Consider the following 25,119-nt stretch of genomic DNA (forward strand, 5'->3'; position numbering starts at 1 on the left):
TTTTTGTCCGTTTGTTTGTTTGTTTGTTTGTCTGTAATCAGGCGTAACTTCGCATATCAGAGGCCTATAGAGGTCCCTTTCAGTGCACAAAATTTTGAAGGTCAAGGTCAAAGGTCAAGGTCACTTTGGCGCAAATCAGGCGAGTCGACAAAACCCTTATTTTTTTAGTAATTTTGATCGGATCGTCTTCAAACTTCATGGGAATATAGTTCATGGTCTGGCGCTCAGCTGATTAATTTTTGCTGGCGATTGGCCTTGACCTTCATATGTTTTTTTTTTTGTTATTTTTTTGGTCTGTATTCATGTATAAATCACTCTGCAGAGCACAGTTATCATTGGAAATTTTTGTAACTTTGCATATCAGAGGCCTATAGAGGTCCCTTTCAGTGCATAAAATTTTGAAGGTCAAGGTCAAGGTCAAGGTCACTGTCGCAAATCAGGGGAGTCGAGGAAACCCTTATTTTTTGAGTAATTTTGATCGGATCGTCTTCAAACTTCATGGGAATATAGTTCATGGTCTGGTGCTCAGCTGATTAATTTTGGTGGCGATTGGCCTAGACCTTCATGGTTAGCGCCTGAGGTCAAACATATTTGACCCCAAGGTCAAATTTTCAAGTTTTAGGAACCATATCGTGTCGTACCTCAAATTCAACACCTCGATGAGTGCTTTCGAGATATGTCAAGCTTGAGACATTATGACGTCATTTGGTGACGTTATGAGGCAAAAGCATATTTTTCATGGTTACTCTGTAGAACAATTCTCATCGGAATCTCTCGTAGGCAGATATTCCTCAAGGAGTCGCTCCTGGTGGATAGCAGCTCTGTTCACCTCAGTGTGACCTTAAAGAACTCACACGTGGTCACCTTTTGGCAAGATACGGGTCACCCTGCGGGTGACATTGGTTTATTTTTATTTTCCACAATGGCTGAATCAAAATAATTTGTGGCATCCTCTTGCTTCTCTGCGCAAGCTATGCTGTTGTGGATATGTTTGTGACATCGTGAATGTGTGATTATTGTGCTGCAGGCAGTTTTACATCACAACACTTATGAATCAAACACCTGATCGTTACTTAAAACAGGATAAAGATTTCCTGCTGAACACTTATGCCATTTAAGCCTGAAAGACCTAAATCCCAAAACACTTGATCTATGCCATCAGGAGCTGTTTAAACCGTGACGTCACCAGAATGCAAATCACTAGAGTAAAGGATATCTATTACGATTGTTGAAGATGGTGCACAAACCACAAAGCGACCCAATAACTTGAAAGCGATTATGTTAACCCCAACTATTCATACCTTGTGTAATCAGCACGGGGGTGGGTCAGGGTTTTCTGGGTCATGTCATTCGGGAACTGTCTGGCCAGGCCCGCCGTTCTACCATGGTAGAATTTTACAATTTTATCACAGTGCTGGTGATAAGTCACCTACCTCTTCACAATAGATCGTGGGATCTTTTAACATCCACCAAGGACTCGTGCTTGCAGCCAGGTACTCTAGGTTAACGTCCCTCTGATAGATTGCATAAACATTGATGCGTCACCCTGCATGCCAAACACCAGGGAAAGTGTTTACAGGTGGGTCGGGATTCAAACAGACTCGACACATCAAAAGTGAGGTGTATCGGGAGCAATTATAAACAGCAAAAATAAAAAATAATAGCATCGACGTACGAGAAAAAGTAAACTTGACACAAAAGAGACAGTATTATTAAATTCACTAAAGTGGAAAAAAAATGCATGGGACTAAAGACCTTTTGAATTGGAAACAACTATTAACCTCCAATTATAAAATGATTATCCTGTGCCACATTATAGAAGGCATGCTACGTTCAAACGACATAAAAGGTGGGATTCACGAAAGCTGGACCTGAGCAACTGTCGTTTCTTCCAATCTCCAAGGTCACGTCTTCATGGAATAGGATTTTTAGATGAGGAACTCGTACCAAATCCACGATCCAACCACGTATGTGCATTTGACTTTTATTTCATAGCATGAACAGAGAAAAGAAAAGGATAAAACACCACACCTTTTCAATCAAATACACGTGTTAAACATCTAAATATGTTTATGGAATAATAAAAAAAACAATCGCATGAGGTCTTGAACAGAAAAATTCAAAAGGGATATGGAAGGGAGCAAGGGTAGCAAACAGAAAATAAATGTTGGAATGGTAATATTGAAAAATAAAAAAAGCATAGGGAGGAAGAAATAGAGGTTGAAAGGACAAAGAAGAGGTTGGGGGAGGGGTGATGGGATTTTCATTTGAGGAGATAATAATACACATCGTTGTGATAAGGGATTGACATGAAACGAATAACCTTCGAAAAACGTGTCTGTGTCACTGCACACTCACCCTCAATGTGGATCAACCAATTTTTTATATAAGACCGATGGAGGTGGGGGGAGGGGAGAGTCAAAATTAGTATTCCAACCTGGATTGAAAAAAACAAAATCAAAATGTAGTTGTTTTGAAGCTAAGACGGTAAATAATGTAAAGCTGACTACTTTTCCTTTCTTCAAACATGATGAATATTTTTCAATACCTTACACGACTTACCGAACAATCTCCATTCCCGACCCTTCTCTATGAAACCGCCATCTTCGTTACATTGCGTACACAGTCCCTCATATGGAGACTTTTTTTTTCTTCCAGGACAAATAGGAGAGTTATCGCCAGCACCCTGGCGAAATTTCAACCCAAAAATAGTGCAGGGGCACTGCATCAGCAGAAGAACCCCTTCAGTGATGCAACCACTAGGAAGAACCCGATTGAATCCAAATGGACTCATCAACCAAGAACATGAAAAAAAATTCCATACTTTTGCGCACTAATTCAAAACCAAATATAGTTTTATCGTCACGCCCCAGCCACTCCCCTCTCGACTACCCCCTTTATTTCAAGAGAACGAGTCCAAAAGGTTCATGAAACGTCCGATCCTTGATCACATTCAGCTATGAGACAAAATAATTACAGCAGTGACTTATTGGGTCGAGATGGGGTGATGGCAGGCACAATTATTTGGTTGAACGGTGAAAGAACACAAGCTGGATAGCAATCACAGAAACCTTTTTAGAAAGGCAAATCCATTTTATGCAAGACATCTATGTACAATGGAAAAGTTATTAAATCTTTGCTCATTTTGTAAATTTGATACGTGAGCCTGTATTAAAAATAAATGAGCAAAAAGATAAACCTGCAATGCTCAATCAATCTACAGTTTATAAACATCAAAATAAATCGAGATCGTTCGTTGTCTCCAGCTCGAGACAATCCACAGCATCGGGAGCTGCGGGACTCGGCGGTGGTTGCGGAGTCGGAGGTGCGTGAACATCTCGGCCGTTCGGATCCTCCAGGGCCTCGAGCTGCGCTTCAGCCGTGTCGCTCGCGAAAGTCTCTCGAGAGGCCTCGTCCTCTGCGTCATGGAGTTCCAAGCCCCTGATGGCATGCTTCATCCTTTGCGCCAAAACGTTACGCCGACGTCTCACGGCCAGCTTTCTGTCGTTGTAGTCGCGTTGATTTTCTTCGTAGAATATTTCCTGATAAAGATGCACCGTTTGACAGTTTGAAAGAAGAAAATTTTAAGATGACAGCCCACATCATTTAACATCAAGGTGGAATAATAATAATGTGATGCCATGTTACAAATGTACAACGTACTGAACCAATCAAAGTCCCTTTAATATTCAACAATTAAATGAAACCGATTGGGGAGCTGTTATCCCAACCCCGATGAGGGAAAGTGTCAATTCCAATGGAGAAAATCCTATAGGTCTGTTACATTGATGGATCAACACTCTTTAATCAGCCCCATTATGAAGCCACATGCAGGGTTTCCATTGACTTTTAAAGAAGCCATCTTGGTAGGATAAAGGTATCTGTGAATGGTAAGTGCAACAAGGCCTACCACCATTTGGCTGACGGCCTGTTCCTGAGGAGCTGAAGGGCTCCACAAGTTACGAGATGCAATCTGAGCACATTTTAGGCCCTCTCCCAGTGATATTGCATAGTCCACAAAAATGAAATTGGTTGTAATTTCCTGAATATATTAACTTAGCAGGCTGAAATGTTTTTTTTAGGTAGTTTCAAATTGACACAGATACATATTGGCATACCCAGTATGGACAAGTTATGGAACTACTCTCAACAAGGTATAAACACGATATTACTTTTATTGAAATATTTCTGACTAATAAATTTTGCACGAACAGCTACAATTAATGATCCATGTCAATAGTTTTGATACGAGAGCCATTTGTCATATCCTGCAAATCCCATGGCAGGATCATGTATCAAATGAAGTAGTTCACCAGATCTCCCAACTGACTGACCTGGCCTCAATGATAAACAATGCCCAACTACGAGGGTTTGGCAATGTATGCCATCACCAAAGTAATGATGCATCGATCACACTCTTTGCAGACCTCTCGACCGAATACTCACATTATGATTATCAAGACTGTGTAAAGAAAAAATATTTAGCTTTTTCAAAGTCTGCTACTTCTTTTGGCACCCTTTACTTGTCCTACTGCAACGTTCTCCCTTGCGTTTTTTTATTTTTTTCTTTTCTTGTGGGGGCCTAACTAGCCAAGCGACGACAAGTGCAAAGTGTTGATCATGAGACTGGACAGGACTATGTTGCCTGCGTGGCAGATCAAAAAATAAATAATAATAATAATAATAATAATAATAATAATAATAATAATAATAATGATAATAATAATAGCTTTCTTCCATCCCTATAGATATCAGCCTCAAATTATTTTGCTTTGTCAACTGCTCTGTTCCTGGTCTGTGTGATCTGCCTGATTGTGACATCAGCTTTGAGAGCAGAGAAACCAAATGAATCTGATGAGCTCATATAGCAAGCAGACAAATACATACAAGACGGTAGTTCAGCAGAAATCATGAAGAAACGACGCGATCGTCTGACATCTTTGCACATGAAGACATGCAAACATTCCCGCATGATCCACACTCAACTCAGGTAGATGGAAAAGTACAAAAAGATAAGCAAACCCCATAACCTGTAAATACAGAAAGAGGTGGTCTTGCGGAGGGTTTTGAGGGTATAAAAGATTATGGGCATTGATGGGGGATGACCTGAGATGGTGGTGAACAGCTTTCTTGAAGCACTGGAGGAAAGAATGAGATTGAACAAATTGAGGAAGTTGATTCAACAGGTGAGGACAAAAAAAAAGAGCAATGAATGCGTGGATGTGCACAGTGAGCCTGGATTTTTGGAGTTTCGCAAGAATTGGGTGACTGGCAGACCGGGTGCACCGTTCAGAAACCTGGGTGACGGGAGATGCTCTGACAGGCACAGAAAGAGCATTGGTTGCAAGACCAGAAACGAGGCGGGAGAAGACAAAGATCACCAACCTGTCTACGATGCGAAAGTACTCGGCCCAGACTCAGCTTCATCTCCAGATATACCAATAATTTTGAAGGCCTTGGTTTCCACAGCACCAATTTAACCAAGGTGTGAGGCAGGAGCGCTCACCTAAAGGGAAGAGCAGTATTCGATCATGCTGTGGATGAAGGCCTTGTAGGTGGATAAAAGTTCAGGTGTGACAAGGAAAGACTGCACGACAGAAGATGCCCAGTCGGCGACTGGCTTTGGAGGTAGATTTTGAAATGTGGTTTGCCCAATAAAGATCGTGGAGTTTCAGAAACCTCTGTGTGCAGGGGTTGCATGGAGGAGCAAAGGTTACAAGACCAGAAAGGAGGTGGGAGAAGACAGAGACCACCGACCTGTCTACGATGCGAAAGTACTCGGATCAGAGACCTAGCTTCTTTGCCAGAAATACCAATAATTTGAAACCAAAGATACCAAATGTGGCCATTGTCAGTAAGTTGCCATCTGTTGCCTTGCCCTTTCATGAGCCTCGATCTTGTATTTAACAAAAAAAAAGAGCACTGGATCCCCTTTTACATCTCACAAATGGTAAAATTGAAATCTCAAGGACAAACAAAAGACTGCAGTTTTTCTATCATTAAAAATAACAATAATAATAATAATAATAATAATCATCATCATCATATGCAATGATGTCCCTCATGTTTAAACCCAAGCATTTGCTTTTACCTTGATCTGTTGCTGGGTAATGCTGGGAGTGTTTTTCAAGAGGTTTAAATAAACTCCACCAGGTGTACGTCTTCTGGTGCCATTCTGAGAGGTTTAAACATATAGGCCGACAGAAAGGCACACATGAGTCTCAACAAATTGAAATGACAAACAGTAGCGCTGACAATCTCACCAGATCAATCACTCCTTCAACATAATTCACGTTTGAAATCACTTTCACGGCTGTGTTGAAGTTTTATCATCATTGTAAATCAAGTAATTCACGAATGTGAATCAAAATATAACCACAACTTACCAAAATCATCATTCCCCCATGCTTCTCGATCTCAACGGTTTCAGAAAGCAGTTCCAAGGATTTCCTCACACCGACACACTTTACCACCCTTTCAATCAGGGTTTTCTTCGGTTCGCGCAACCTACGAAACAAAATACATTTTGTGCAAATTGCTTGAATAGTTAATTGTCACGTGACTGTGAAGATGGACAGGCCCAAAAATAACCTGTGTGAAGAAGAACATGCTCAACAATGCAGGCAGGACTCCTTGCTGGTAACACCCCAAACAGGTTATAAAAATGTAAGACATTAAAAATAAATAACTAAAGATGCTCTGACCTGTGCGCAATCTCAGAAACCACTTTTCCTGTAGAATCGTCTTCCTTCAGCTCAAAGTTCCCCTCAAAGTCCATTTCCTTTCGCTCTCCAAGCCTCTCCTTCACAGGTCTCCGTTTTCGCTTTGCAGGGCCCGATTCATCAGGCACATGGTTCATGCCAAAATCGGCATCACTGAAGTGCAAAGTGACAAATCATAATAATTTCAACAATTCTGGTGTAAAAAAAAAACGGCCAAACATTATTTTACGTTTTAAAGTAAAATTGGCCACCATCTCCAGTCTCACGGCCTTTGGATGCAGACCCGATTTGCTCCTGCAGAGCTATGTTTTACCCGTTTGATAATTATTAACTAATGTCTGTGTTACCGCTGCCACCAAAGGTGGACAAAGGTTGTTTTCACCCCTGTGTGTTTGTCTGTTTCTCTGTCTGTGAGCAGGATATCTCAAAAAGTTATGCACGGATTCAGACGAAATTTGGTGGACCAGTTTGAGTGTGTGACAAGGACGAATTGATTGGATTTTGGTGAAGATCAAGATACTAGAATTGTAAAGTGATTCTTCACCATTGAGAGATATGGCCAAAAACAAGAAATAGCACGATATCTCAAAAAGTTGTGGATGGATAATGACAAAACTTGGACGAGTTGGGTTGGTCTCTGCACCCCTCCCCCCCCCCTCTTGCAACCCCACCTCCTTCCAAATTTTCAATTTTTCCTTCCTGAGAATTTGCTTCTGTATTCATTTTATCCACCAGAGACATTATTCCCTACCCCTCATTCCTCCTCAATCCCAGTATATGCCCAAGCATCCCTCTCTTTGTCCGTCAAAAGTGCTGTTGGTGCCCCCCCTCCCTTATCTACTGTTCCTTTGGTCCTGTTACATCCTGATCCATTCAGTGTTCCTGCTATTCCACGGGCCTTAACTCTGTATCCAACAAAAAAAAGTGACAAGAACAAGCTGATTAGATTTTGGTTAAGGTCCGGATGCAGATTGGGCCGACAAGCGGAATACAAGATGTCACCTCTTCAGCCTAGCGGAGGTACGTGCACCAATGAGTGTCATTCTAGTTGCAACTGTTTTCATATTTGTAAGACTGTTAAGAGTCCTTTGTTGTCCCCAAGAGGCAACTCCAGCAAGCAAGTCTTTGTGCACCTGTTTTTGTTTCCGCTTCATGTTTCTTACCAAGCCTCAGACAGCCTGATCTCACAATCACAAATCTCTCCCGACAGGTCGCTACCTAATCTCCAGATGTTACACCTCTCATAGACACTTTTCTTTCAAAGGATGTCCCAGCCCAATTATTCTCTGACCTTTGTTATTATTTGTAACCCTTCAACAAATCCAATGCATGCACTGGAGTGAATAATGATGTCTACATCAGATCTCTTTCCCAAAGTGATTTTCTGGGATCCACCAAGACTCCACAGTGTTTGTTCATTTAATCAGGTGGATGGGACAAACCTGTGGTGCACCATTTTATCCCCCGACTCGTCCACTGTCTTCTCCAGATGTAAACAATGTTAGTGAGTCATATCAAACAACTGTGGGTCTCTGTCTCTCCTTCACATCAGCTCATACATTCACGTCTCCACATATCCTGCCCAAAGGCTCATCCAGAGTACAACAATTAATGTGGTGTGGTAATTGTCAGAAGGTAGCTTGCCTTTTCTTTCTGGAAAGCTAACAGTACCATTGTGAACCTGCAGTCTCTCCAGAAAGCTTGTCACCAGTGTGTTTGATCCCTGAGATGCACCAGGCCCACCTAAGTTCTGTCCTCACGTGTCTTTCACCATCCGCAAAAACCTCGTGGCAGTTGGCCATGTTTGTGGAACATGGTCCTGATTGTTCCTTCACTCTTGAAGGACCAAGGTCACAAAGGACAATGCTCGTCTCAAGGCTGACTGCCTTTACTCGGTCTTTGCAGAAAAGGCTGAGGTTGCTAATCTTTGTCTTCCTGTACCCATTTAACACCACCTCATAAAAATTATATCTGACAGCATATTAATTTTCCTACAACCAAAGTGGAGAAATCCTGCACCTCTCTCAACTCCTCCATCAGGGTGGTCTTGAAGACATCAGTGCCCATCACAAAAATACAGCTCATCTGCCTTGTCTACTTCCAATCCTCAGCTTTTTTCCAGAGAACTTCTGAGGGCTGCCCACTTGCATTGGAGAAAGATTGTCAACTTTAACCCAATTCATAATAAAAGTACCAAAACTGAAGCAAAATGATGGAATCAATAATTGCAGCAGATTTCAAGACATCTTTTCTCCAACTCGTTTATTTCCAACCATCAGTTTAGCTTACACCAAGGTCGTTCCACATTGTACAAGCTGCTTCTTCTATGTTAGCAATGGATGAATGGCCTCATTTCCAAAGAAGAGGTAAATTCTATCTCACGAAACATCTCCCACGCATCAATTTTCATTCTCTCTGATGTCTGGCACTCTTCCTTGATTAAAAACGGTTAGCTAATGGTATCCAAGGTTCCCTTCAAGACAAACTATCAAATTTTCTGTGTGCTTGCAGGCAAGTAGTTGCTTTGTACCCAATACTTTCCCCTGATATGCAGTACCTCTGGAGGAAGGGGTCCCTTGAGGTCACATTCTGGGACCAATCATGTTCTTAAGAAACATCAGTGACATGTCTTTGTCACTGGGAAAAAAAGACGAAGAAAAAAATCCATAACATCACTTTGCAGATGACTACACTCTGTGCAGGACAGTTCCACACCACTTTGCCCAGCAGGATGAGGCAGCATCCCTCACCAATCTGTTGAAAATATGCAACTGGTCATCCACTGGGAACACATCTTTGAGTACTAATACAAGATAAATCCATGTTCTCACTTCATCCCGTTATAAGGATCCGACAGGAAATTTTTCCAAAATATTTTGCTGCGGTCAACCTTTTGGAGAAGTGCAGTCTTTTGAGCTCCTGGGACTGTCAGTTGTAACCTGTCAGATCATATCACCACGCTGACCTCCAAAGCTGGGTATTGCCTCAGAATTCCTTGTGAGGAAATGTGTTTCTGCTGACCTCAGCATATAATGTACAAAGCCTTCATCTGGAATGTCATGGAACAAGGATCCCCACTGTTGACTGGTGCTGCAGTTCTTCTTCTGCACCCCTTTAAGGCCTGATAATCTAAGGCCAACCATGCGATTGGGAATCTCACGTCGTCAAGCAAAGTCTTCGGGTCTGCTTCTTGCTCACCAGTTGTAAGCAATTTGGTGGCTTTGCAGTTTCTTTTTATAGATTACATTCTTGTCTGCTATTAACATCTCTCACCTCTCCCCCTGCCCCAGTCTCTGCCAGAAATCTTTCCTTGTTACCCTGCTCAAATCCAACCTCAATGTTCACTTCCATTCTTTCATGTCAACCTCCATTGTCACCTGTGGAAAAATCTTTCAGAATCCATCGATATGAGCAATTCCCTTAAGGATTTCAAACATGCTGCACACCATAACCTTGTGATGATTACTCCTGAGTAATGGTCCCATTTTAACTCCTGAGCTTTACTCCAGCTCCTGAGACCTTGTAATCACCCTTCAACAATATGCTTTCCTTGTGCTGTGGACAATCAGTATATAATCATCCCACCTTCTTCCCTTCACACTGTTTTGTCTGATGATCCAATTCTCAGTCCTTCTGCTCTTCCATGAACCTCAATGCCTGTATTTTCAATACATATAAAAAATAGCCCCGAGTGGGCTGACTGCCATCTCTTGAGGTTGTAGTTCAGACAGAGATGTGAACCCACGCCGACTCAATCTTTTGGTACTGAAAGTTAGAGGGTGACTTTTGAGGGAACCACCCTCATCCGAAAGTGAAAAAAAATCTAAGACCGAGTGATCCTGTGGACCAGAGGGGAAGGACTGGATCGGGTTTCAGCGCAATCAGTTTTTTTTTGGATGCATTGGCGAGGCAAGGCTGAGAGCTAACAGACAACGCACAACGAGGGGGGCAGGAGACAAGAGGGGTGGGAGAGGGAAAGACAAAACAATGGGGAAGAGACATAAGGAGATCTGTGGAAGGGAGAGGGATGGGGCAGGGAATTCGGGGTATACAAGATGGACACAACAGCGAATTTCAAGAAGGAAAGCAGGGAATTTGAAGGAGGTGGGTTTGGGGTGGATTAACGGGGGTAGAAAAGATTGTGGTTTTGGATGGGGGAAGATAAGAGGTGGTGGTGAACAACTGTCTTTGAGGACTGGAGGGAAGAATGGTATTGAAGAAAGTGAGGGAGTTTATTCCAAAGGCAGGAAAAAAGAGGAATGAAAGAGTGAAAGTGAGCAGTGATTTGTGATTTTGGTAGTTTTACCAGAAGGGGGTTGCTGGCAGACCTTGAGCGACCTGCAGAAATATGGAGGGGTGGACATATCGTAGACAGAGCAGGAGAGGGGGGGGGCGAGACCAGAGAGGAGACAGCAGAAGACAGAAAGACCATCGACCTGCCTGCGGTGATTGAGTGAGAGGTCCAAAGACTCAGCCTCACCACGGGAGATACCAATGATCCTAAATGCCTTGGTTTCCACAGCGTGAAGCCGAGAAAGGTGAGAGGCAGGAGCACCAGCCCAGAGGGGAGAGCAGTACTCAATCAGGCTGCGGACAAAAGCTTTGTATGTGGTCAGGAGCTCAGGCGAGCCGAGGAAGGACATTGCACGACGGAGGATTCCCAGTCAGCGACTGGCTTTCGAGACCAGGTTGGAAATGTCACTTTCCCAGGAAAGATCATGGCAGATAGTGAGACCCAGAAGCCTGAATGAAAGGACTTCTTCCAGAGGATTGTTGAGAAAGTAGAAGGGGGAGGGGTGGGGGGGGGTTCCAAATGGTCCTTTCAGAGACATAGTGAGAGTGTGAGAATTGTCAGGATTGAAAGACATGTTCCACGTGTTGGACCAGTTTGTGATTTTATCCAGATCTGCAGAGAGCGAAGAAACTGCTGCTTGATGGTCTGAGGGTTGAAAGATGGTGCGGCAGAGGGTGGAGTCATCAGCAAAGAGATAAAGAGGATTTTCCAGAGAATCAGAGAGATCGTTGATGAAAACCAGAAAAAGAACAGGGCCCAGAACGCTGCCTTGAGGAACTCCAGCCTGGACAGGAAGAGGGGATGAAAGAATTCCATTTAGGGCCACACGGTGACTGCGACAGGAGAGGAAGTCTGTGAGCCATAAGTCGAGATGGCCTTGGATACCATAGGAAGAGAGTTTGGTGAGCAGGGCAGGGTGTCAGACCATGTCAAAAGCACAAGATATGTCTAGAATATGGCTCTGATTTAATGTCTGACATTGAGGACCTCCACCATTTTTGGGAGAGCAGAAGTAGCGTATCCAGGGTAGAATGGCCTGGTCTGAAACCAAATTGATGATTGGAAATCAAGCCATTGGAGAAGAGGAAGGATTTAATGTCTGAAGCGATGATGGATTCCGTAACCTTGCTGATGATTGGGAGAAGGCTGATTGGTCTGTTGTTGCAGGGATCTGTTTTTGCACCTTTTTATGCAGAGCGGATTTTTATGTTAGCTGATTTCCAAGCAGATGGCAGATGATGTTGAGCAAATGAGAGGGTGAATAGAACAGAGAGGGTGAGCAAGAGCAGAAGAACAGGTTTTTAGGACACATGAGCTGATGCCGTCTGGACCGGTTGCAGAATCGAGTTGAGGTTTGACAGCAAGCTCTTCATTTTGTCAGAAAAAAAGGACACAGTCCAGGGACAGTTGGGTGCGATTGGGTAAGGTGGATACAGAAAGCGATGGGTTTCGGACACAAGATTTAGATGCAAACACCGAGTTTAGGCATTCAGCCTTTTCATGTGTGGTGCGGCCATTTGAGCTAAGTGAGGAGATGGAGGGGGAACATACACCAGAAACAGATTTGATTCGATGCCACAAGGATTTGGAGGAGGGAGAGAGGTTTGAGAGTTCAGACTTGAGATTAGAAAGATGTTGTTTTCTGGCTCTCCTGAGGGTAGACACACACTTGTCCGAGCATTATGGAAGGAACTGAGATTACCCTCAGTTGGGTTTGCTTTCCATGAGGCAAAGGCAAGTTATTTCAGGACAACTGCCTCGCCACAAGCTTCAATGAACCAAGGGCGGGAGGAAGGGAAGAACAACTGAAGATGAGGGGAGATAAATCTGTGCATGATAAAGAGCAAGTTTCTTTGAAAGAATTCCCAGGATGAGTTGATGTAGGAGAAAGCAGCGATGGGAGACCAGCCTGGAAGTTTGATGACTACTTGGAGAGCTTGCCAGTCAGTCTGAGTGAAATGCCAGACTCGACAGCGCTGAGGTGGTTCTCTAATAACAGCCAGAGTGATGTCCACTTTGACAAGCACGTGGTCAGAAGAACCGATTGGAGTGGAGGAAGAACAGCAGATATTTTCAGAGAAACTTGTCAAAATCAGATCCAGAAGAGATGGAGTACTCTTGGTCCCAATCATACACCAGCTGCAGTGATAAACATGCGTCCCCCCATTGCATTTTCATTCTACAACGGATTTAACTGAGATTCACACCCTCACTTCCCAAGAAATGGACGACAGAACATCGCTCCTCTCTGGTGCATTTTTCTTTCAGGGAGCCACCATCTTGGAACTGCTCTACTGAGGTCATACGCTCAATGTTGCCAGATCTAAAACAGGCAAAATATGACTCTTACCCATAGAAATGACAAGTCGTCTACAACTACACACATTACATTCTCAAATTTATATCACCATTTTCAGGTTACTTATTGACTGCCGCTCGTATATTACACTTATCAAGTAAACATATTTCCTGGATAGTTCTAAAAATGAATCGCCGAAATGGGCCAATCGGATGTTTTACATACAAAAGTAACATTTACCTGGTTCCATTTGACATTTCCTCCTGCATCTGTCCATCGTCTGCTTCCAGCTTTTGTATCTCTTCTTCCCTTTCTTTTGCCATTATACTCTGGGCAAGTAGATAGTTGTAACTCTCTGATTGCCTGCTTTGCAGGGAAAAGTCACCCTCCATGCCAAGTATTCCCAGAACATTGGCCAGGCCATCCTGTCTCTGTTCCTGCACCGGGTTTTCAAGGAAACAAGCAATGTCACAATTTGATCCAGTCCACCAAAACAATATTGTTTGAGCAGAGGATCAGTTTGAAGCTCCTTTTAGCTTAATGTTGAAAAAAAAAAAAAGTTTCCTTTTCCTGATACCATCATAAAAAAAAACGTGAAATAGGTCACTCCAATCCTTAATTCTGTGGTGAGAAGTGCTGCCAAGTGGTTTACAATTATCGATTGGGCTACCACCCATGGGAATTGTGGGTGGTCAGGCCAGTAAGTCAAGCCCCATCCTGGATGTATAGAGCTTGAGTGACAGGTGGAGAATATTATAGTGGACAGTGCTGGATAGATTCTCGCTAAAAAAAAAATCAAAATAGCTCAAGTAAAGCTGGATCCCTTGCTCGTTCACACATTCTGATTCCAAATTCACAAGATGGCATTTTTACTTCTCAATGTTGACCAAAAAAGGGGGGGGTTAGTAATGGCGTAATCCACCCCAGAATGCTCTGCGCACATGCACTGAAACCTGTAGCACCAGGGTTAATTGTGGAAACCGGAAGTAGACCATATGTGCTCGATAAGGATTGTTACCTAAAATGGCTCACAATGCTTTTAAAATACACTGAGATAATTGGAAATGCATCAGTAAGAAAGGGGAGTGCCTCTCCACAACAAAAGAGTTGGAGAACTTTCTGAACTTGCCCAAAGGGCTGATAGCTTGTAGCTCCCCTTACTGCAAACTCCTAAGGACGTGGACCGGTGCAATGCCCAAAGGTTCGTCGATGGGCACATTCTACCCAAACCTTCGACCATAGCTGCCAGTGATTGGACTTTAACCTTGCGTGATTACCTCATGTGAACATGACGTCTCCCGTTACCACAGCTGCCACTCGCTAATAGAATCAACGGGAAAATGTGGGAACTCGACACCACTCATTCAGCGATACGTCTCATATTTCCTGTATTTCCATGAATCCAATTAGCATTCAGGAACAGAGCAATTATGGTGAACCATTTTGAAATTGCCACACTATCATTTAAATGCAGAAAAATTATGTTTAAAAGACAATTTGAATCACACATTTCACGTGAGTAAGGGCAAGTTAAAAGTGCCTGGCGAGCAGAATGAAACAGAAGGTGAAGAAGGAACCTGAGGAAGTAAAGAGCAAAGATGGAGTCATCAGGAGGAACCTGGATAGGATTTCGTTTTCAGCCGCTACTCCACAACCCTCAAACCCATCCAGGCACAGCCAAGTGAGCCTTACAGAAAAAATTCTGCAAGATTTCACTTCTCCTGAGAGAGATAGCAAACAAAAAAAAAAAAAGAAAAAAAGAGAGAGAGAGAGAGAAAGAGAAAGAGAAAGAGAAAGAGAAAGAGAAAGAGAAAGAGAAAGAGAGAGAGAAAGAGAGAGAGAAAGAGAGAGAGAAAGAGAGAGAGAAAGAGAGAGAGAGAAAGAGAGAGAGAGAAAGAGAGAGAGAGAAAGAGAGAGAGAGAAAGAGAGAGAGAGATAAAATGAATAAAGAGAATTATGGGAAAAAAAATTTTTAGAAAGAAATGTCAAAGGAACAAAGAATAAAGATGTCAGGAAGAACCAAACACAGACAGATTTCAGCAGTTACTCCCCAGGCTCAAACACAGCAACATGTACAAGCTACCAGATGTCAGTCAGCAGGTCGCTGTCCTGACCCTTTCCCTGTGGCATGAACCTAGTCAGTGTAAACGTGCGCGCACACACACGGCATGCGCAATAGGCATAGTTGGAATTCATAGGTCATTTTGAAAGTCCCATAATGGACAAACACTGACAGCACATCCACTCTTTAACAAGACCCTCTCAGACATCACAATCACTACACATGTATAGCACCACCAACATAATGAAGGTACTACCTATAGTCCTCCCAATGTCCATATACTCCTCCCTCTACAATTGTAATTCCAGTTTAAATCAATAAACTGTTTCTGCAGCATTAACTACTCGACTCTCTATGGCTTTAGACCCTGGTACTGTCATTGTCAATTCTACCGGGAAAAAAAAATCTTATGCATTATTTAGTCTGAGACTCTTCATTATGTTAAACATCTGCATCATATCACCTTTATAATGTACAAGAGTCCTGTCTCCTTCAGCTTCCCCTCAAATCTAGTCACTGTAACTGAACCCTCTCTCTTACACCCTAACCCAAACACATTCTTCCTCAGATATAGTGTCCAAAAGTGCACACAATATTCCAGGTGAGGCCTCACTAAATTCCCACACAGGGTGAACACCAACTAATCTTGATGAATACTTTCTCCCCATTCCCCCCTCCCTAGAATTACAACCTAACACCCTGTTAACGTAATAGTCATAGATAATTCGCAATGTCCTGTCTGATTATCCCCCATGGCTATTACCAACCCTCAAGAGTGCCTGTCCCTTGCATTATGAGAGGGGGAAGGGGTTTGGGGGGAGAGAGGGAGAGAGGATCAAGGATGAGGGGAGGGGCAGAGAAGTTTCCTTCTCTGCCAATGCTGTCCATACCATTCCTCCCAACACCCATTGTTCCCCACACCCACCCACTCCCACCTCTGCTTGCATCACACCCACCCACTCCAACCTCTGCTTGCACCACCCCCACCAACTCTCACTTCTGTTTGCACCACCCCAACCAACTCTCACTTCTGTTTGCACCACCCCAACCAACTCTCACTTCTGTTTGCACCACCCCTACCAACTCTCACTTCTGTTTGCACCACCCCTACCAACTCTCACTTCTGTTTGCACCACCCCTACCAACTCTCACCTCTGCTTGCACCGCCCCTACCAACTCTCACTTTTGTTTGCACCACCCCTACCAACTCTCACTTCTGCTTGCACCACCTCCACCAACTCTCACTTCTGTTTGCACCACCCCTACCAACTCTCACTTCTGTTTGCACCACCCCTACCAACTCTCACCTCTGCTTGCACCACCCCTACCAACTCTCACTTCTGTTTGCACCACCCCTACCAACTCTCACCTCTGCTTGCACCACCCCTACAAACTCTCACCTCTGCTTGCACCACCCCTACCAACTCTCACCTCTGCTTGCACCACCCCTACCAACTCTCACTTCTGTTTGCACCACCCCTACCAACTCTCACTTCTGTTTGCACCACCCCCACCAACTCTCACTTCTGTTTGCACCACCCCTACCAACTCTCACCTCTGCTTGCACCGCCCCTACCAACTCTCACTTTTGTTTGCACCACCCCAACCAACTCTCACTTCTGCTTGCACCACCTCCACCAACTCTCACTTCTGTTTGCACCACCCCTACCAACTCTCACTTCTGTTTGCACCACCCCTACCAACTCTCACCTCTGCTTGCACCACCCCTACCAACTCTCACCTCTGCTTGCACCACCCCTACAAACTCTCACCTCTGCTTGCACCACCCCTACCAACTCTCACCTCTGCTTGCACCACCCCTACCAACTCTCACCTCTGCTTGCACCACCCCTACCAACTCTCACTTCTGTTTGCACCACCCCTACCAACTCTCACTTCTGTTTGCACCACCCCCACCAACTCTCACTTCTGTTTGCACCACCCCTACCAACTCTCACCTCTGCTTGCACCACCCCTACCAACTCTCACCTCTGCTTGCACCACCCCTACCAACTCTCACCTCTGCTTGCACCACCCCTACCAACTCTCACTTCTGTTTGCACCACCCCTACCAACTCTCACCTCTGCTTGCACCACCCCCACCCCCTCTCACCTCTGCTTGCACCACCCCCACCCTAAAATCCTCACCAAATCGTATTTTCATGATTTTATCAAACCATAGACAGAGTACGATTCGTGGAGCTTTAAAGGTTTTCTTTTCAAGGAGCTCCAAGTTCATCCAGACGTTCAAGCGAGTGTGACAAACGCCAACCGATAAAGGAGTTGACGAAGCAGAAATGGATTATTTTTCCTACAAGACAATTACAACCATCGTACTTACTTGTAGAACACCTCCCCAGATGTTGTTAACTTTCTTCGAAGTGACATTTGAAGGCCACGAGGCAGGAGCCGCCGCAGGGCTCAGCGCTTGACCCTGAGGCCTCCCCAAGACCTGGAGCCTCCTCCTCTTGCACAGATTCTCGTGACCATCGTCATCGGAGTCGCCGCTACTCTCGTCACCGCTCGAGTAGCTCGCGACCACGCTCCGGTAGCGCGAGGCAGCGAGGCTAGGCCCAGGCGGTGGTGGCGGCGGCACCTGAGGGGGAGGGGGCGTCAAGACCATGGACGCACGACCCTGGAAGGGGAGAGGAATGGAGTATTCCCCATTGTACTTCCACAAACCGGAATGAGAACCACAAAGTAATACCAGTTTATAGCGACGCAGACCATGCTAAGTTTATTGGAGCACTCACGGGTACTAAGGCCGCGTCTGTCTCTGAAGGAGAATCGCAATCAGACACCTCTCCCTCTTCTAACTCTTCGACTAGCTCCGCGTCCATCGCTTCACAAGGCGGAAGTTCGGCGCCGAACAAGGACTTCACTCACGGATGTCCGAGGAATTTTACTCTCTTTCCACTTCGATTAAAGCTTCGTTTTAGCCAGGTTCAACATCGCAATGAGAAACCTCATTATTGGAGCGTCGGAATAGCAGTGTAAATTTGTCTATACACCGCCTAATGCGATCGTAATATAATTTTCGGCGCACTCAATGCCAGAAAAATGAAACGTTAAACCAGAAAGATAGACCTCTGCTTGCACCACCATTTAAGTGGAAGCTATAGTAAGTAGTGCGGGCCCGTAGGTGAGTGCCAGTATGTGCAACCCTCTCTCGCCCCTCTCACGCAGATATTGGTTGACAGATAAATGGCCGTAACTTGGGAACCGCTTATCCGATTAATATCAAACCTTGAAAAGGCACATCCGCGGGTCCCCAGCAATATTCCTGGCAAGTTTCAATCAGATCGGACCGTCAATCGTGCAAAATAAATAATAAAAAATAAATAAATATTAATTGTGACGTCATTCGTGACGTCATAGCACCGTGTCTTGTCATTGGTCGACAGATAAATGACCGTAACTTGGGAACCGCTCGTCCAATTAATATCAAACCTTGAAAACGGACATCCACAGGGCCCCAACAATATACCTGGCAAGTTTCAATTAGATCGGACCAGTGGTTGTCGAGAAACAGCGGTCGCAGACAGACAGACAGACAGACAGACAGACAGACACAGTGATTGCTGGAATTATAGAAAGATAAAAGTGTCTGTCTGTGTGTCCGTCGGTCCTCCCTCCATAACTCCAAAACCATAAAACCTTACACCTCGAAACTTTGCAAGGATACAAGGAAAACTCCAAGGAAGTGCAAGAGTGGATGTTTGGACTAATTGAAACTCCCCTTTTGAAGATAATTAACGGCCTTATTTAATTATATCCTTTATCAAGCGATCCTTGGCCACCGCACTCTCTGTGGTCTTGAGGTGTTTGCTTGGTAGGCCTAACTGCTGTGTGGCAAAGTCAGCCCACATGAAGGATCTTGAGCTCAACCGTTTTTAATCACGTCTCCTGCTCCACTCACGCGACAGCCCGCTGATGTCACTCGTGCATTCATTAATATTCATGTAACTCCCAATACCATTTATTCCTTTTTTCTTGAAAATAACAGCTGGTAATGACCTCCCCCCCACCCCCCCCCCCGCAAAAAAAGTTAGCATGTGATGCAAGATAACATATCACATGACAAAGTCCTTGGTCCATTCAGGGGCTCGATGATATTTCGTCCCATGATGAACACCTGGGGTAAAAACTTGTGGAGGCGTTTGTTGGATTGTCGTCTTCAGAACCTGTCGTACTTCCAGCAGGAAGTCCATTTGAGGTCTCATTTGCAGGTGCTGGATGAATTACATTCCACACTTTCCCATCAGAGAGTCTGAAGGTAGCAGTGTTACGAATTTGGAAACCTATCGCACACAACATTCAGGTCCTATAGATGAGTTATATCGGTAAGTATGTATTTTATAGACAGCTTCCTTTCCCTTGTCTAATGGGTAAATAAATGTCCATGCGCTGTGACTTATTTTTATAGTTAGGATTGTTATTGGAAAATAAATCAGCACGAAAACAGAAACGACCGTTACAACAGTGCTGCAGAGAATGAGAACAACCCTCTGCTACGGGATTCTCTGCGGCCCGAGTGGGGGAGGGGTCTGGCCGGTGGAGGCGAATAAAAGGAGAGCCAGAAGCTGGTCAGGGAGAGAGAGAGCGGAGGAGCGGAAGAGCTCAAGAGCTCTGGACGAAAGAGCATTTCCCCGACCTGGACATCTCGTCTTGCTGGAGCGCTCGTCTCAGGGAGCCTGTCTGGCCGGTCGTGGTCGACGCCGTCCTTATCCTCCTCACCACGAGGGAGAGCTCGAGCGACGCCAGTCCCCGCAGGAACCGCAAGGGTCGCCCGCAGGTTCGACCAGCTTGAAGACCACACGAGGCGGATAGGTCCAAGATAGGTCTCAATAAAGACCATTTGGTCTGGTCATTTTGGGATATTTGTGTGTGCGCGTGTGTGTCTGGGGCCCCATCTTTGAGTAGTAAACTGTTAAGTGCCTTTGCTGTATATACTTGCATTTCTTGTATTCGGTTTAGCTCTGCATTTACGTGCTTCCCGAGTTTCCCCCCATTATTGTTTAAATAAACCCCATTTGTTCAATGTTTCAGCTCGTTTGTGTCCATTCTTTCATTGGCTGAGTGTGTCATGTGCTGGGGAATTAGCAGGCCACTACCGTGGCCGTTGTAACGGGACAATCGGACTGACGGAACTCAGCGATCAAACCGCTCGGGTTGCACACGGAACGAGCACGCTAAGCAGCTCGTTCCGTACGGGTGCCATCGAGGGTGTGAAGACTCGGTATATCGCCACGTGGTCTCTAGGTATTTTGAAGATTTGGCAAATAACCCTGTACCACGTGTTGGAAATATTGACCATTCACGGTCCAAAAAAGGACCCATACTTTTCCGAAGAAGTACGATCTGAATTCCGGGCGATCGGTCGAGCCGACACTGCAGCTCCATCTCGCGGTCGTGCATGCGGCCGACGTCCGGCCCCGCAACAGCAGGACCTTTCTGTTCACTGACCTTGAGGGGTTGGGTAAACTTGTTTTGTCCTTTCTGGTGAAGTCCAGGTTTCTGAAGTCACACAAAAGAACCACATTGGAAGGTGAAAGTTATACATACATACATACATACATACATACATACACACACACACACACACACACACACACACACACACACACACACACACACACACACACACACACACACACACACACACACACACCCTTAGCCATTAATCTGTTCTCTTCTGGAAATAAACTCACCGTCGCCTGGTGTTGGCTTAGCGGTTAGGGTGGTGGCTTGGGATGCTTGGGTCCTGAGTTCGAGCCCTGTTGGCCACTGAATTAACACCATGGGGTTAACATCCCCCATGGTGTTAATTCAGTGGCAAACTCAGCCTGTCATCCTTCCGAGGTCAGCGAAATGAGCACCAGCATACTGGTAATGGGGGCACTGCATCAGCGGCACAGCTGCACCCCTAACCAATGATGCAACCAGCAGCCAAAAAGGCAGTACACGATGGGAGCTCACCATAATAATTCAGAAAAAAAATACTTATGCATGGTGTATGAAATTTAATGAAGGGATGTAGTGCAATGTACTTGTTGGCAAAGGGGAAGGGCATGGTTGTGTAAACTCACATGCCAGATATAGATTGCAACCAGATAGTCTCACATGGGGGCGTGTACGGTCGTCACCTGATACTCTACCAGCAGCATACCTCTGTGTGCCCTCAAGATAGCTCAGCATGGTGAAAAGTGCTTTTGCACTTCCAAGAGAATTCGACCAATTTCAATAAAAACCTGAAAAACTTCTCAAAACCTAAAAGTTTCCTAATTATGCTTCACCATGCCATACAATATGTAATGAAATTAATTAATGAAACAAAACAATCAAATAAAACTTTCTTACCCAGGTGAGACAGGCACAACTTAACACAGGCAGGATGGGCTGAATGGCCATTTCCTGTGCTTCTTCGACTATGTAACACAGAGACGATAATCTTTATAAACCAAGACGAAACAGACGCCACTGAAATCCACACTGCACACATCAGTCCATGATTACCATGCTCATCAAGACACAACTTTGCCTTTGTTCTGCATGGAGGCTGGTTGTGATTTACAATGTGGAATATTTTATATCAGAACATTACCAGTTTGAATATGCTATACACCAGTCACCTTACCTGCTTCCCAGATAGATTGAACATTTTTTTTTCCAATGACATGTTCATACACTACACATTTCACTCAATCTTTTATTTCTCTGCACATCAAGGAAATGTCCAGCTGTCTTCGCTCGTCTGCAGAGTGCCAGATCAATCTGGATTTCAATCTCAAACTGGAATGAGACTGTGTTTACAACAAGTACATTTGCTTGTGATTGGAGACCTCATCATCATTTAGTTTGAAAATGAGGTGAACCATTGCTACCAGTAACTAGAAAGAGCAATCAAAGATTGTAGAACCCCGCCAAGACTTGCTTTGAGTGGTGTTTGTGTGGTTTTGTAGTACGTATTTTATAGACGTACTCACATTCTAATTGGTCATACTTGGTAAAGGTACTAGGGATGAAAAAGGATAACGTGTGCAAATTGTAGTCTATATCGGCACGTTCTGTGCAGACAAACAGACCCAAATGCAATAACCTCTCCGCTGGTGAAGGTAACTTGTAACTAGAGAGTTCGTAGAACACGTTACCCCTCGCAGTTTGGAGAAAAAGGACATGGTAAGGGTCTGTTAAACTCTCGTTTTGCATTTCCCGGGACAATCTATATTTCCTAATAGCTGCCATTTCATGATTGTCGATATGCCGCGATGCTGAGAGTAGCAAATTTGATTGGTCGCTCAAAATGCTGTAATATTTTGTCAAAGTACTGCTAAACGGTCGGTTTTTGAAAGTGCCAAGAAGGGGATTTTTGTTCTACAGTATCCAAGTATACGATTAAATTGAAACAAAAAAGGCTTTGAAGGCTGTAGAAATTTTTTTTTTTTTTCAGAAGTTTACAACCATTAATGGAGTGTCTTTTACATCACCTTATTTAACACGTTACATTAGTTATTCGTGCCTGTTGTTTGTGTCCTTTATGACATCCATAAAAACAGTAAGTTTCCTGTTGGGAATTATTTTCAATTTTGTTTGATTGCCAAACAGGAAGATCGACTAAAATTTTTTTTACCTTACTCCGTGTATTTGATGAAAACGTAAAATGAGATTCGGGTGGAACGAGTCCCAAGTGTCTTCTGAATATGATGCATACTCTTGAAGAATAAATTCCTGGTGTTGGCTTCACGGTTATAAGGTCGCTGGTTGAAGATCTTCGGGCCCTGAGTTTGAGCCCCTGTCGTGCCGTTAAAATAACACTAAGTGGGAAGAATATGCCTTCTGAGGTCAGCAAAAATGAGTACCAACTTACTGGTAAGAATGAACCATTTACGTGTCCTGCGTCGGAGTGGTGAGCCATCCAGGATTATGCCCCCCAGCCATGGAAAAAAAAACTGCTTCAGCAGCCCGAGGCATCTGAAGACGCAAAGGAATGGTTCTTCTTCTTGTGGAATGATTCTTTGAAGGCTTTGGTGGTCGTCTGGCAGCTTAGCTGCCGGGGTAGCTATCATTTCTTGAAGCGCGACTGTCGCTGATGCAGTTCCCCTCTACCAGTACACACACTGAAACTGGTACTCATTTCACTGACCTTAGAAGGATGACAGGTTGAGTCAACCCCCTGGTGTATTAATTCAGCAGCCAACGGGGCTTGAACTCAGGACCCTAGGATCCCAAGCCACCACCCTAACCACTGAGCCAACACCAGGCTATCTTGAAGGCTTTCATTGACAATGGCTTCATGTTGGACGTTTACTTTGAACGAGGAAAGGAAAGTGTACGACACAATACGGCAAGGTCCGATATACAAACTACTGTACATCGAATTCGTGGAAGAGGCAATGTGCGAAATTAGATTATAACTTTCACTTTCAACAAAAGTTCAGGATGGCCAAGCAAGAGGTACGTACATTCTCCTCCAAGCTGTCTTGCCTGGATTTGAATCCTGACCCAGCTATAAACTGCCATCCTGGTGTTTCATAGGCAGGGTGATTCCTCAATGTGTGTGCGCCGTCTCTCGGATGGACGTTGAAGGGAAGTCCCAACTGTCGGCATTATTGTTGGTGGACGTCAAAGATCCCACGGTGTCCTTTGTAAAGAGTAGGCAAGTTATTGCCAGCATCATTAGAATATTACGAATTCCTGCACACCCTTCAGTCGAACGTCAGGCCTGGCCGGCCGGCTCGTGAAAATCAAAAAAACCTTTCCATGGAGGACTTGACATGGTGGGATTTGCAGCCATGAAAGAAGTGACACACCAAATGGGTCCACCACTCCACCAGATCCGACATGGGTGTGGACAATCCAATCATTCCGGTCCACAGAAATGCTCCGTGAAGCAGTTTGGAAATTCCTGGGGTGATATTAGAATGTAAAGTTAATGCTTGAACAATCGGTTAAATAATTAGCTTGCTCTTTATTAGATCCGAGTGGAGGATCTCCAAGTCTTACTCACGTTGTTGTTCTTGTGGACGTTTTTGTTTCACAGCCTACAGTTTTCATCGAAACTTCCTGAAACTTGGCATATATATGTAAAAATACCCTGCGCAGACAGTAACCATCTCCGATTTTGAAAATTCCTCCTAGAAAAAAGTTATGACGTCAAAATATCTCCGCTAATGGAAATCGCCAAAAAAATTATCTCCGAAACTAGGTAAGATTTTTGAATTCTGTTTGCGGGAATCGAACAGGGCATTAGCAGAGATGAATTACCGCACATATGATACATCACTATGACGTCATATCAATTTTATGACGTCATTCCTATTTTTTTTGTTTCACAACCCAGAGTTTTCATCGGATCTTCGTGAAACTTGCCATGTATATACAGAAAGCCCACGTGCAGGCAATAACCATCTCCGATTTCGGAAATTCTTCCAAGAAAAAAAGTTGACGTCATAATATAGCTGCTAATGGAAATCGCCTATACCATTATCTCCAAAACGAGGCAAGCTGATTGAATTTTGTTTGCGGGAATCAAGCCGGGCATGAGCACAGATAATTATTTATCGCAAACCTGATACATCGCAATGACGTCATATTCGTTTTTATGACGTCATCATCAAGAGGACGAGGATCTTAGCTCATTTGAGCTTGTTTTTGTGTAAATGTGACGACATCGTCCCTAAGGACGAAGAGGATATAAAGCAACAACAACAACAACAACAACAGCAACAAGTATTGCGTGATT

General features: G+C 44.3%; 1 protein-coding gene across 4 annotated transcripts; it reads right to left on the reverse strand.

Annotated features, from left to right (window-relative positions):
• Window positions 1-1,968: 1,968 nt before the first annotated feature.
• Window positions 1,969-18,674, reverse strand: PHAX (phosphorylated adaptor for RNA export). 4 transcript variants are annotated; one of them, XM_085846402.1, is made up of 7 exons: window positions 18,624-18,674; window positions 17,719-17,973; window positions 13,556-13,752; window positions 6,705-6,875; window positions 6,387-6,507; window positions 6,092-6,175; window positions 1,969-3,542 (listed from the first exon to the last, which is right to left on the reverse strand). In XM_085846402.1, exons 1-7 carry the CDS (start codon window positions 18,636-18,638, stop codon window positions 3,234-3,236), a joined length of 1,152 nt encoding a protein of 383 aa, XP_085702528.1. In that variant the 5' UTR covers window positions 18,639-18,674; the 3' UTR covers window positions 1,969-3,233. The 4 variants fall into 4 exon arrangements, with proteins under 4 accessions (XP_085702528.1, XP_085702527.1, XP_085702525.1 ...); XM_085846401.1 differs by having other exon boundaries at window positions 17,719-18,012; window positions 18,624-18,653; XM_085846399.1 differs by lacking the exon at window positions 18,624-18,674 and adding an exon at window positions 18,131-18,450 and having other exon boundaries at window positions 17,719-18,012.
• Window positions 18,675-25,119: the final 6,445 nt, after the last annotated feature.

Source organism: Eptatretus burgeri, chromosome 11 (genome assembly GCF_056783735.1).
Source record: "Eptatretus burgeri isolate ZD-2024b chromosome 11, Ebu_testis_v1, whole genome shotgun sequence".
Lineage (NCBI taxonomy): Eukaryota > Metazoa > Chordata > Myxini > Myxiniformes > Myxinidae > Eptatretus > Eptatretus burgeri.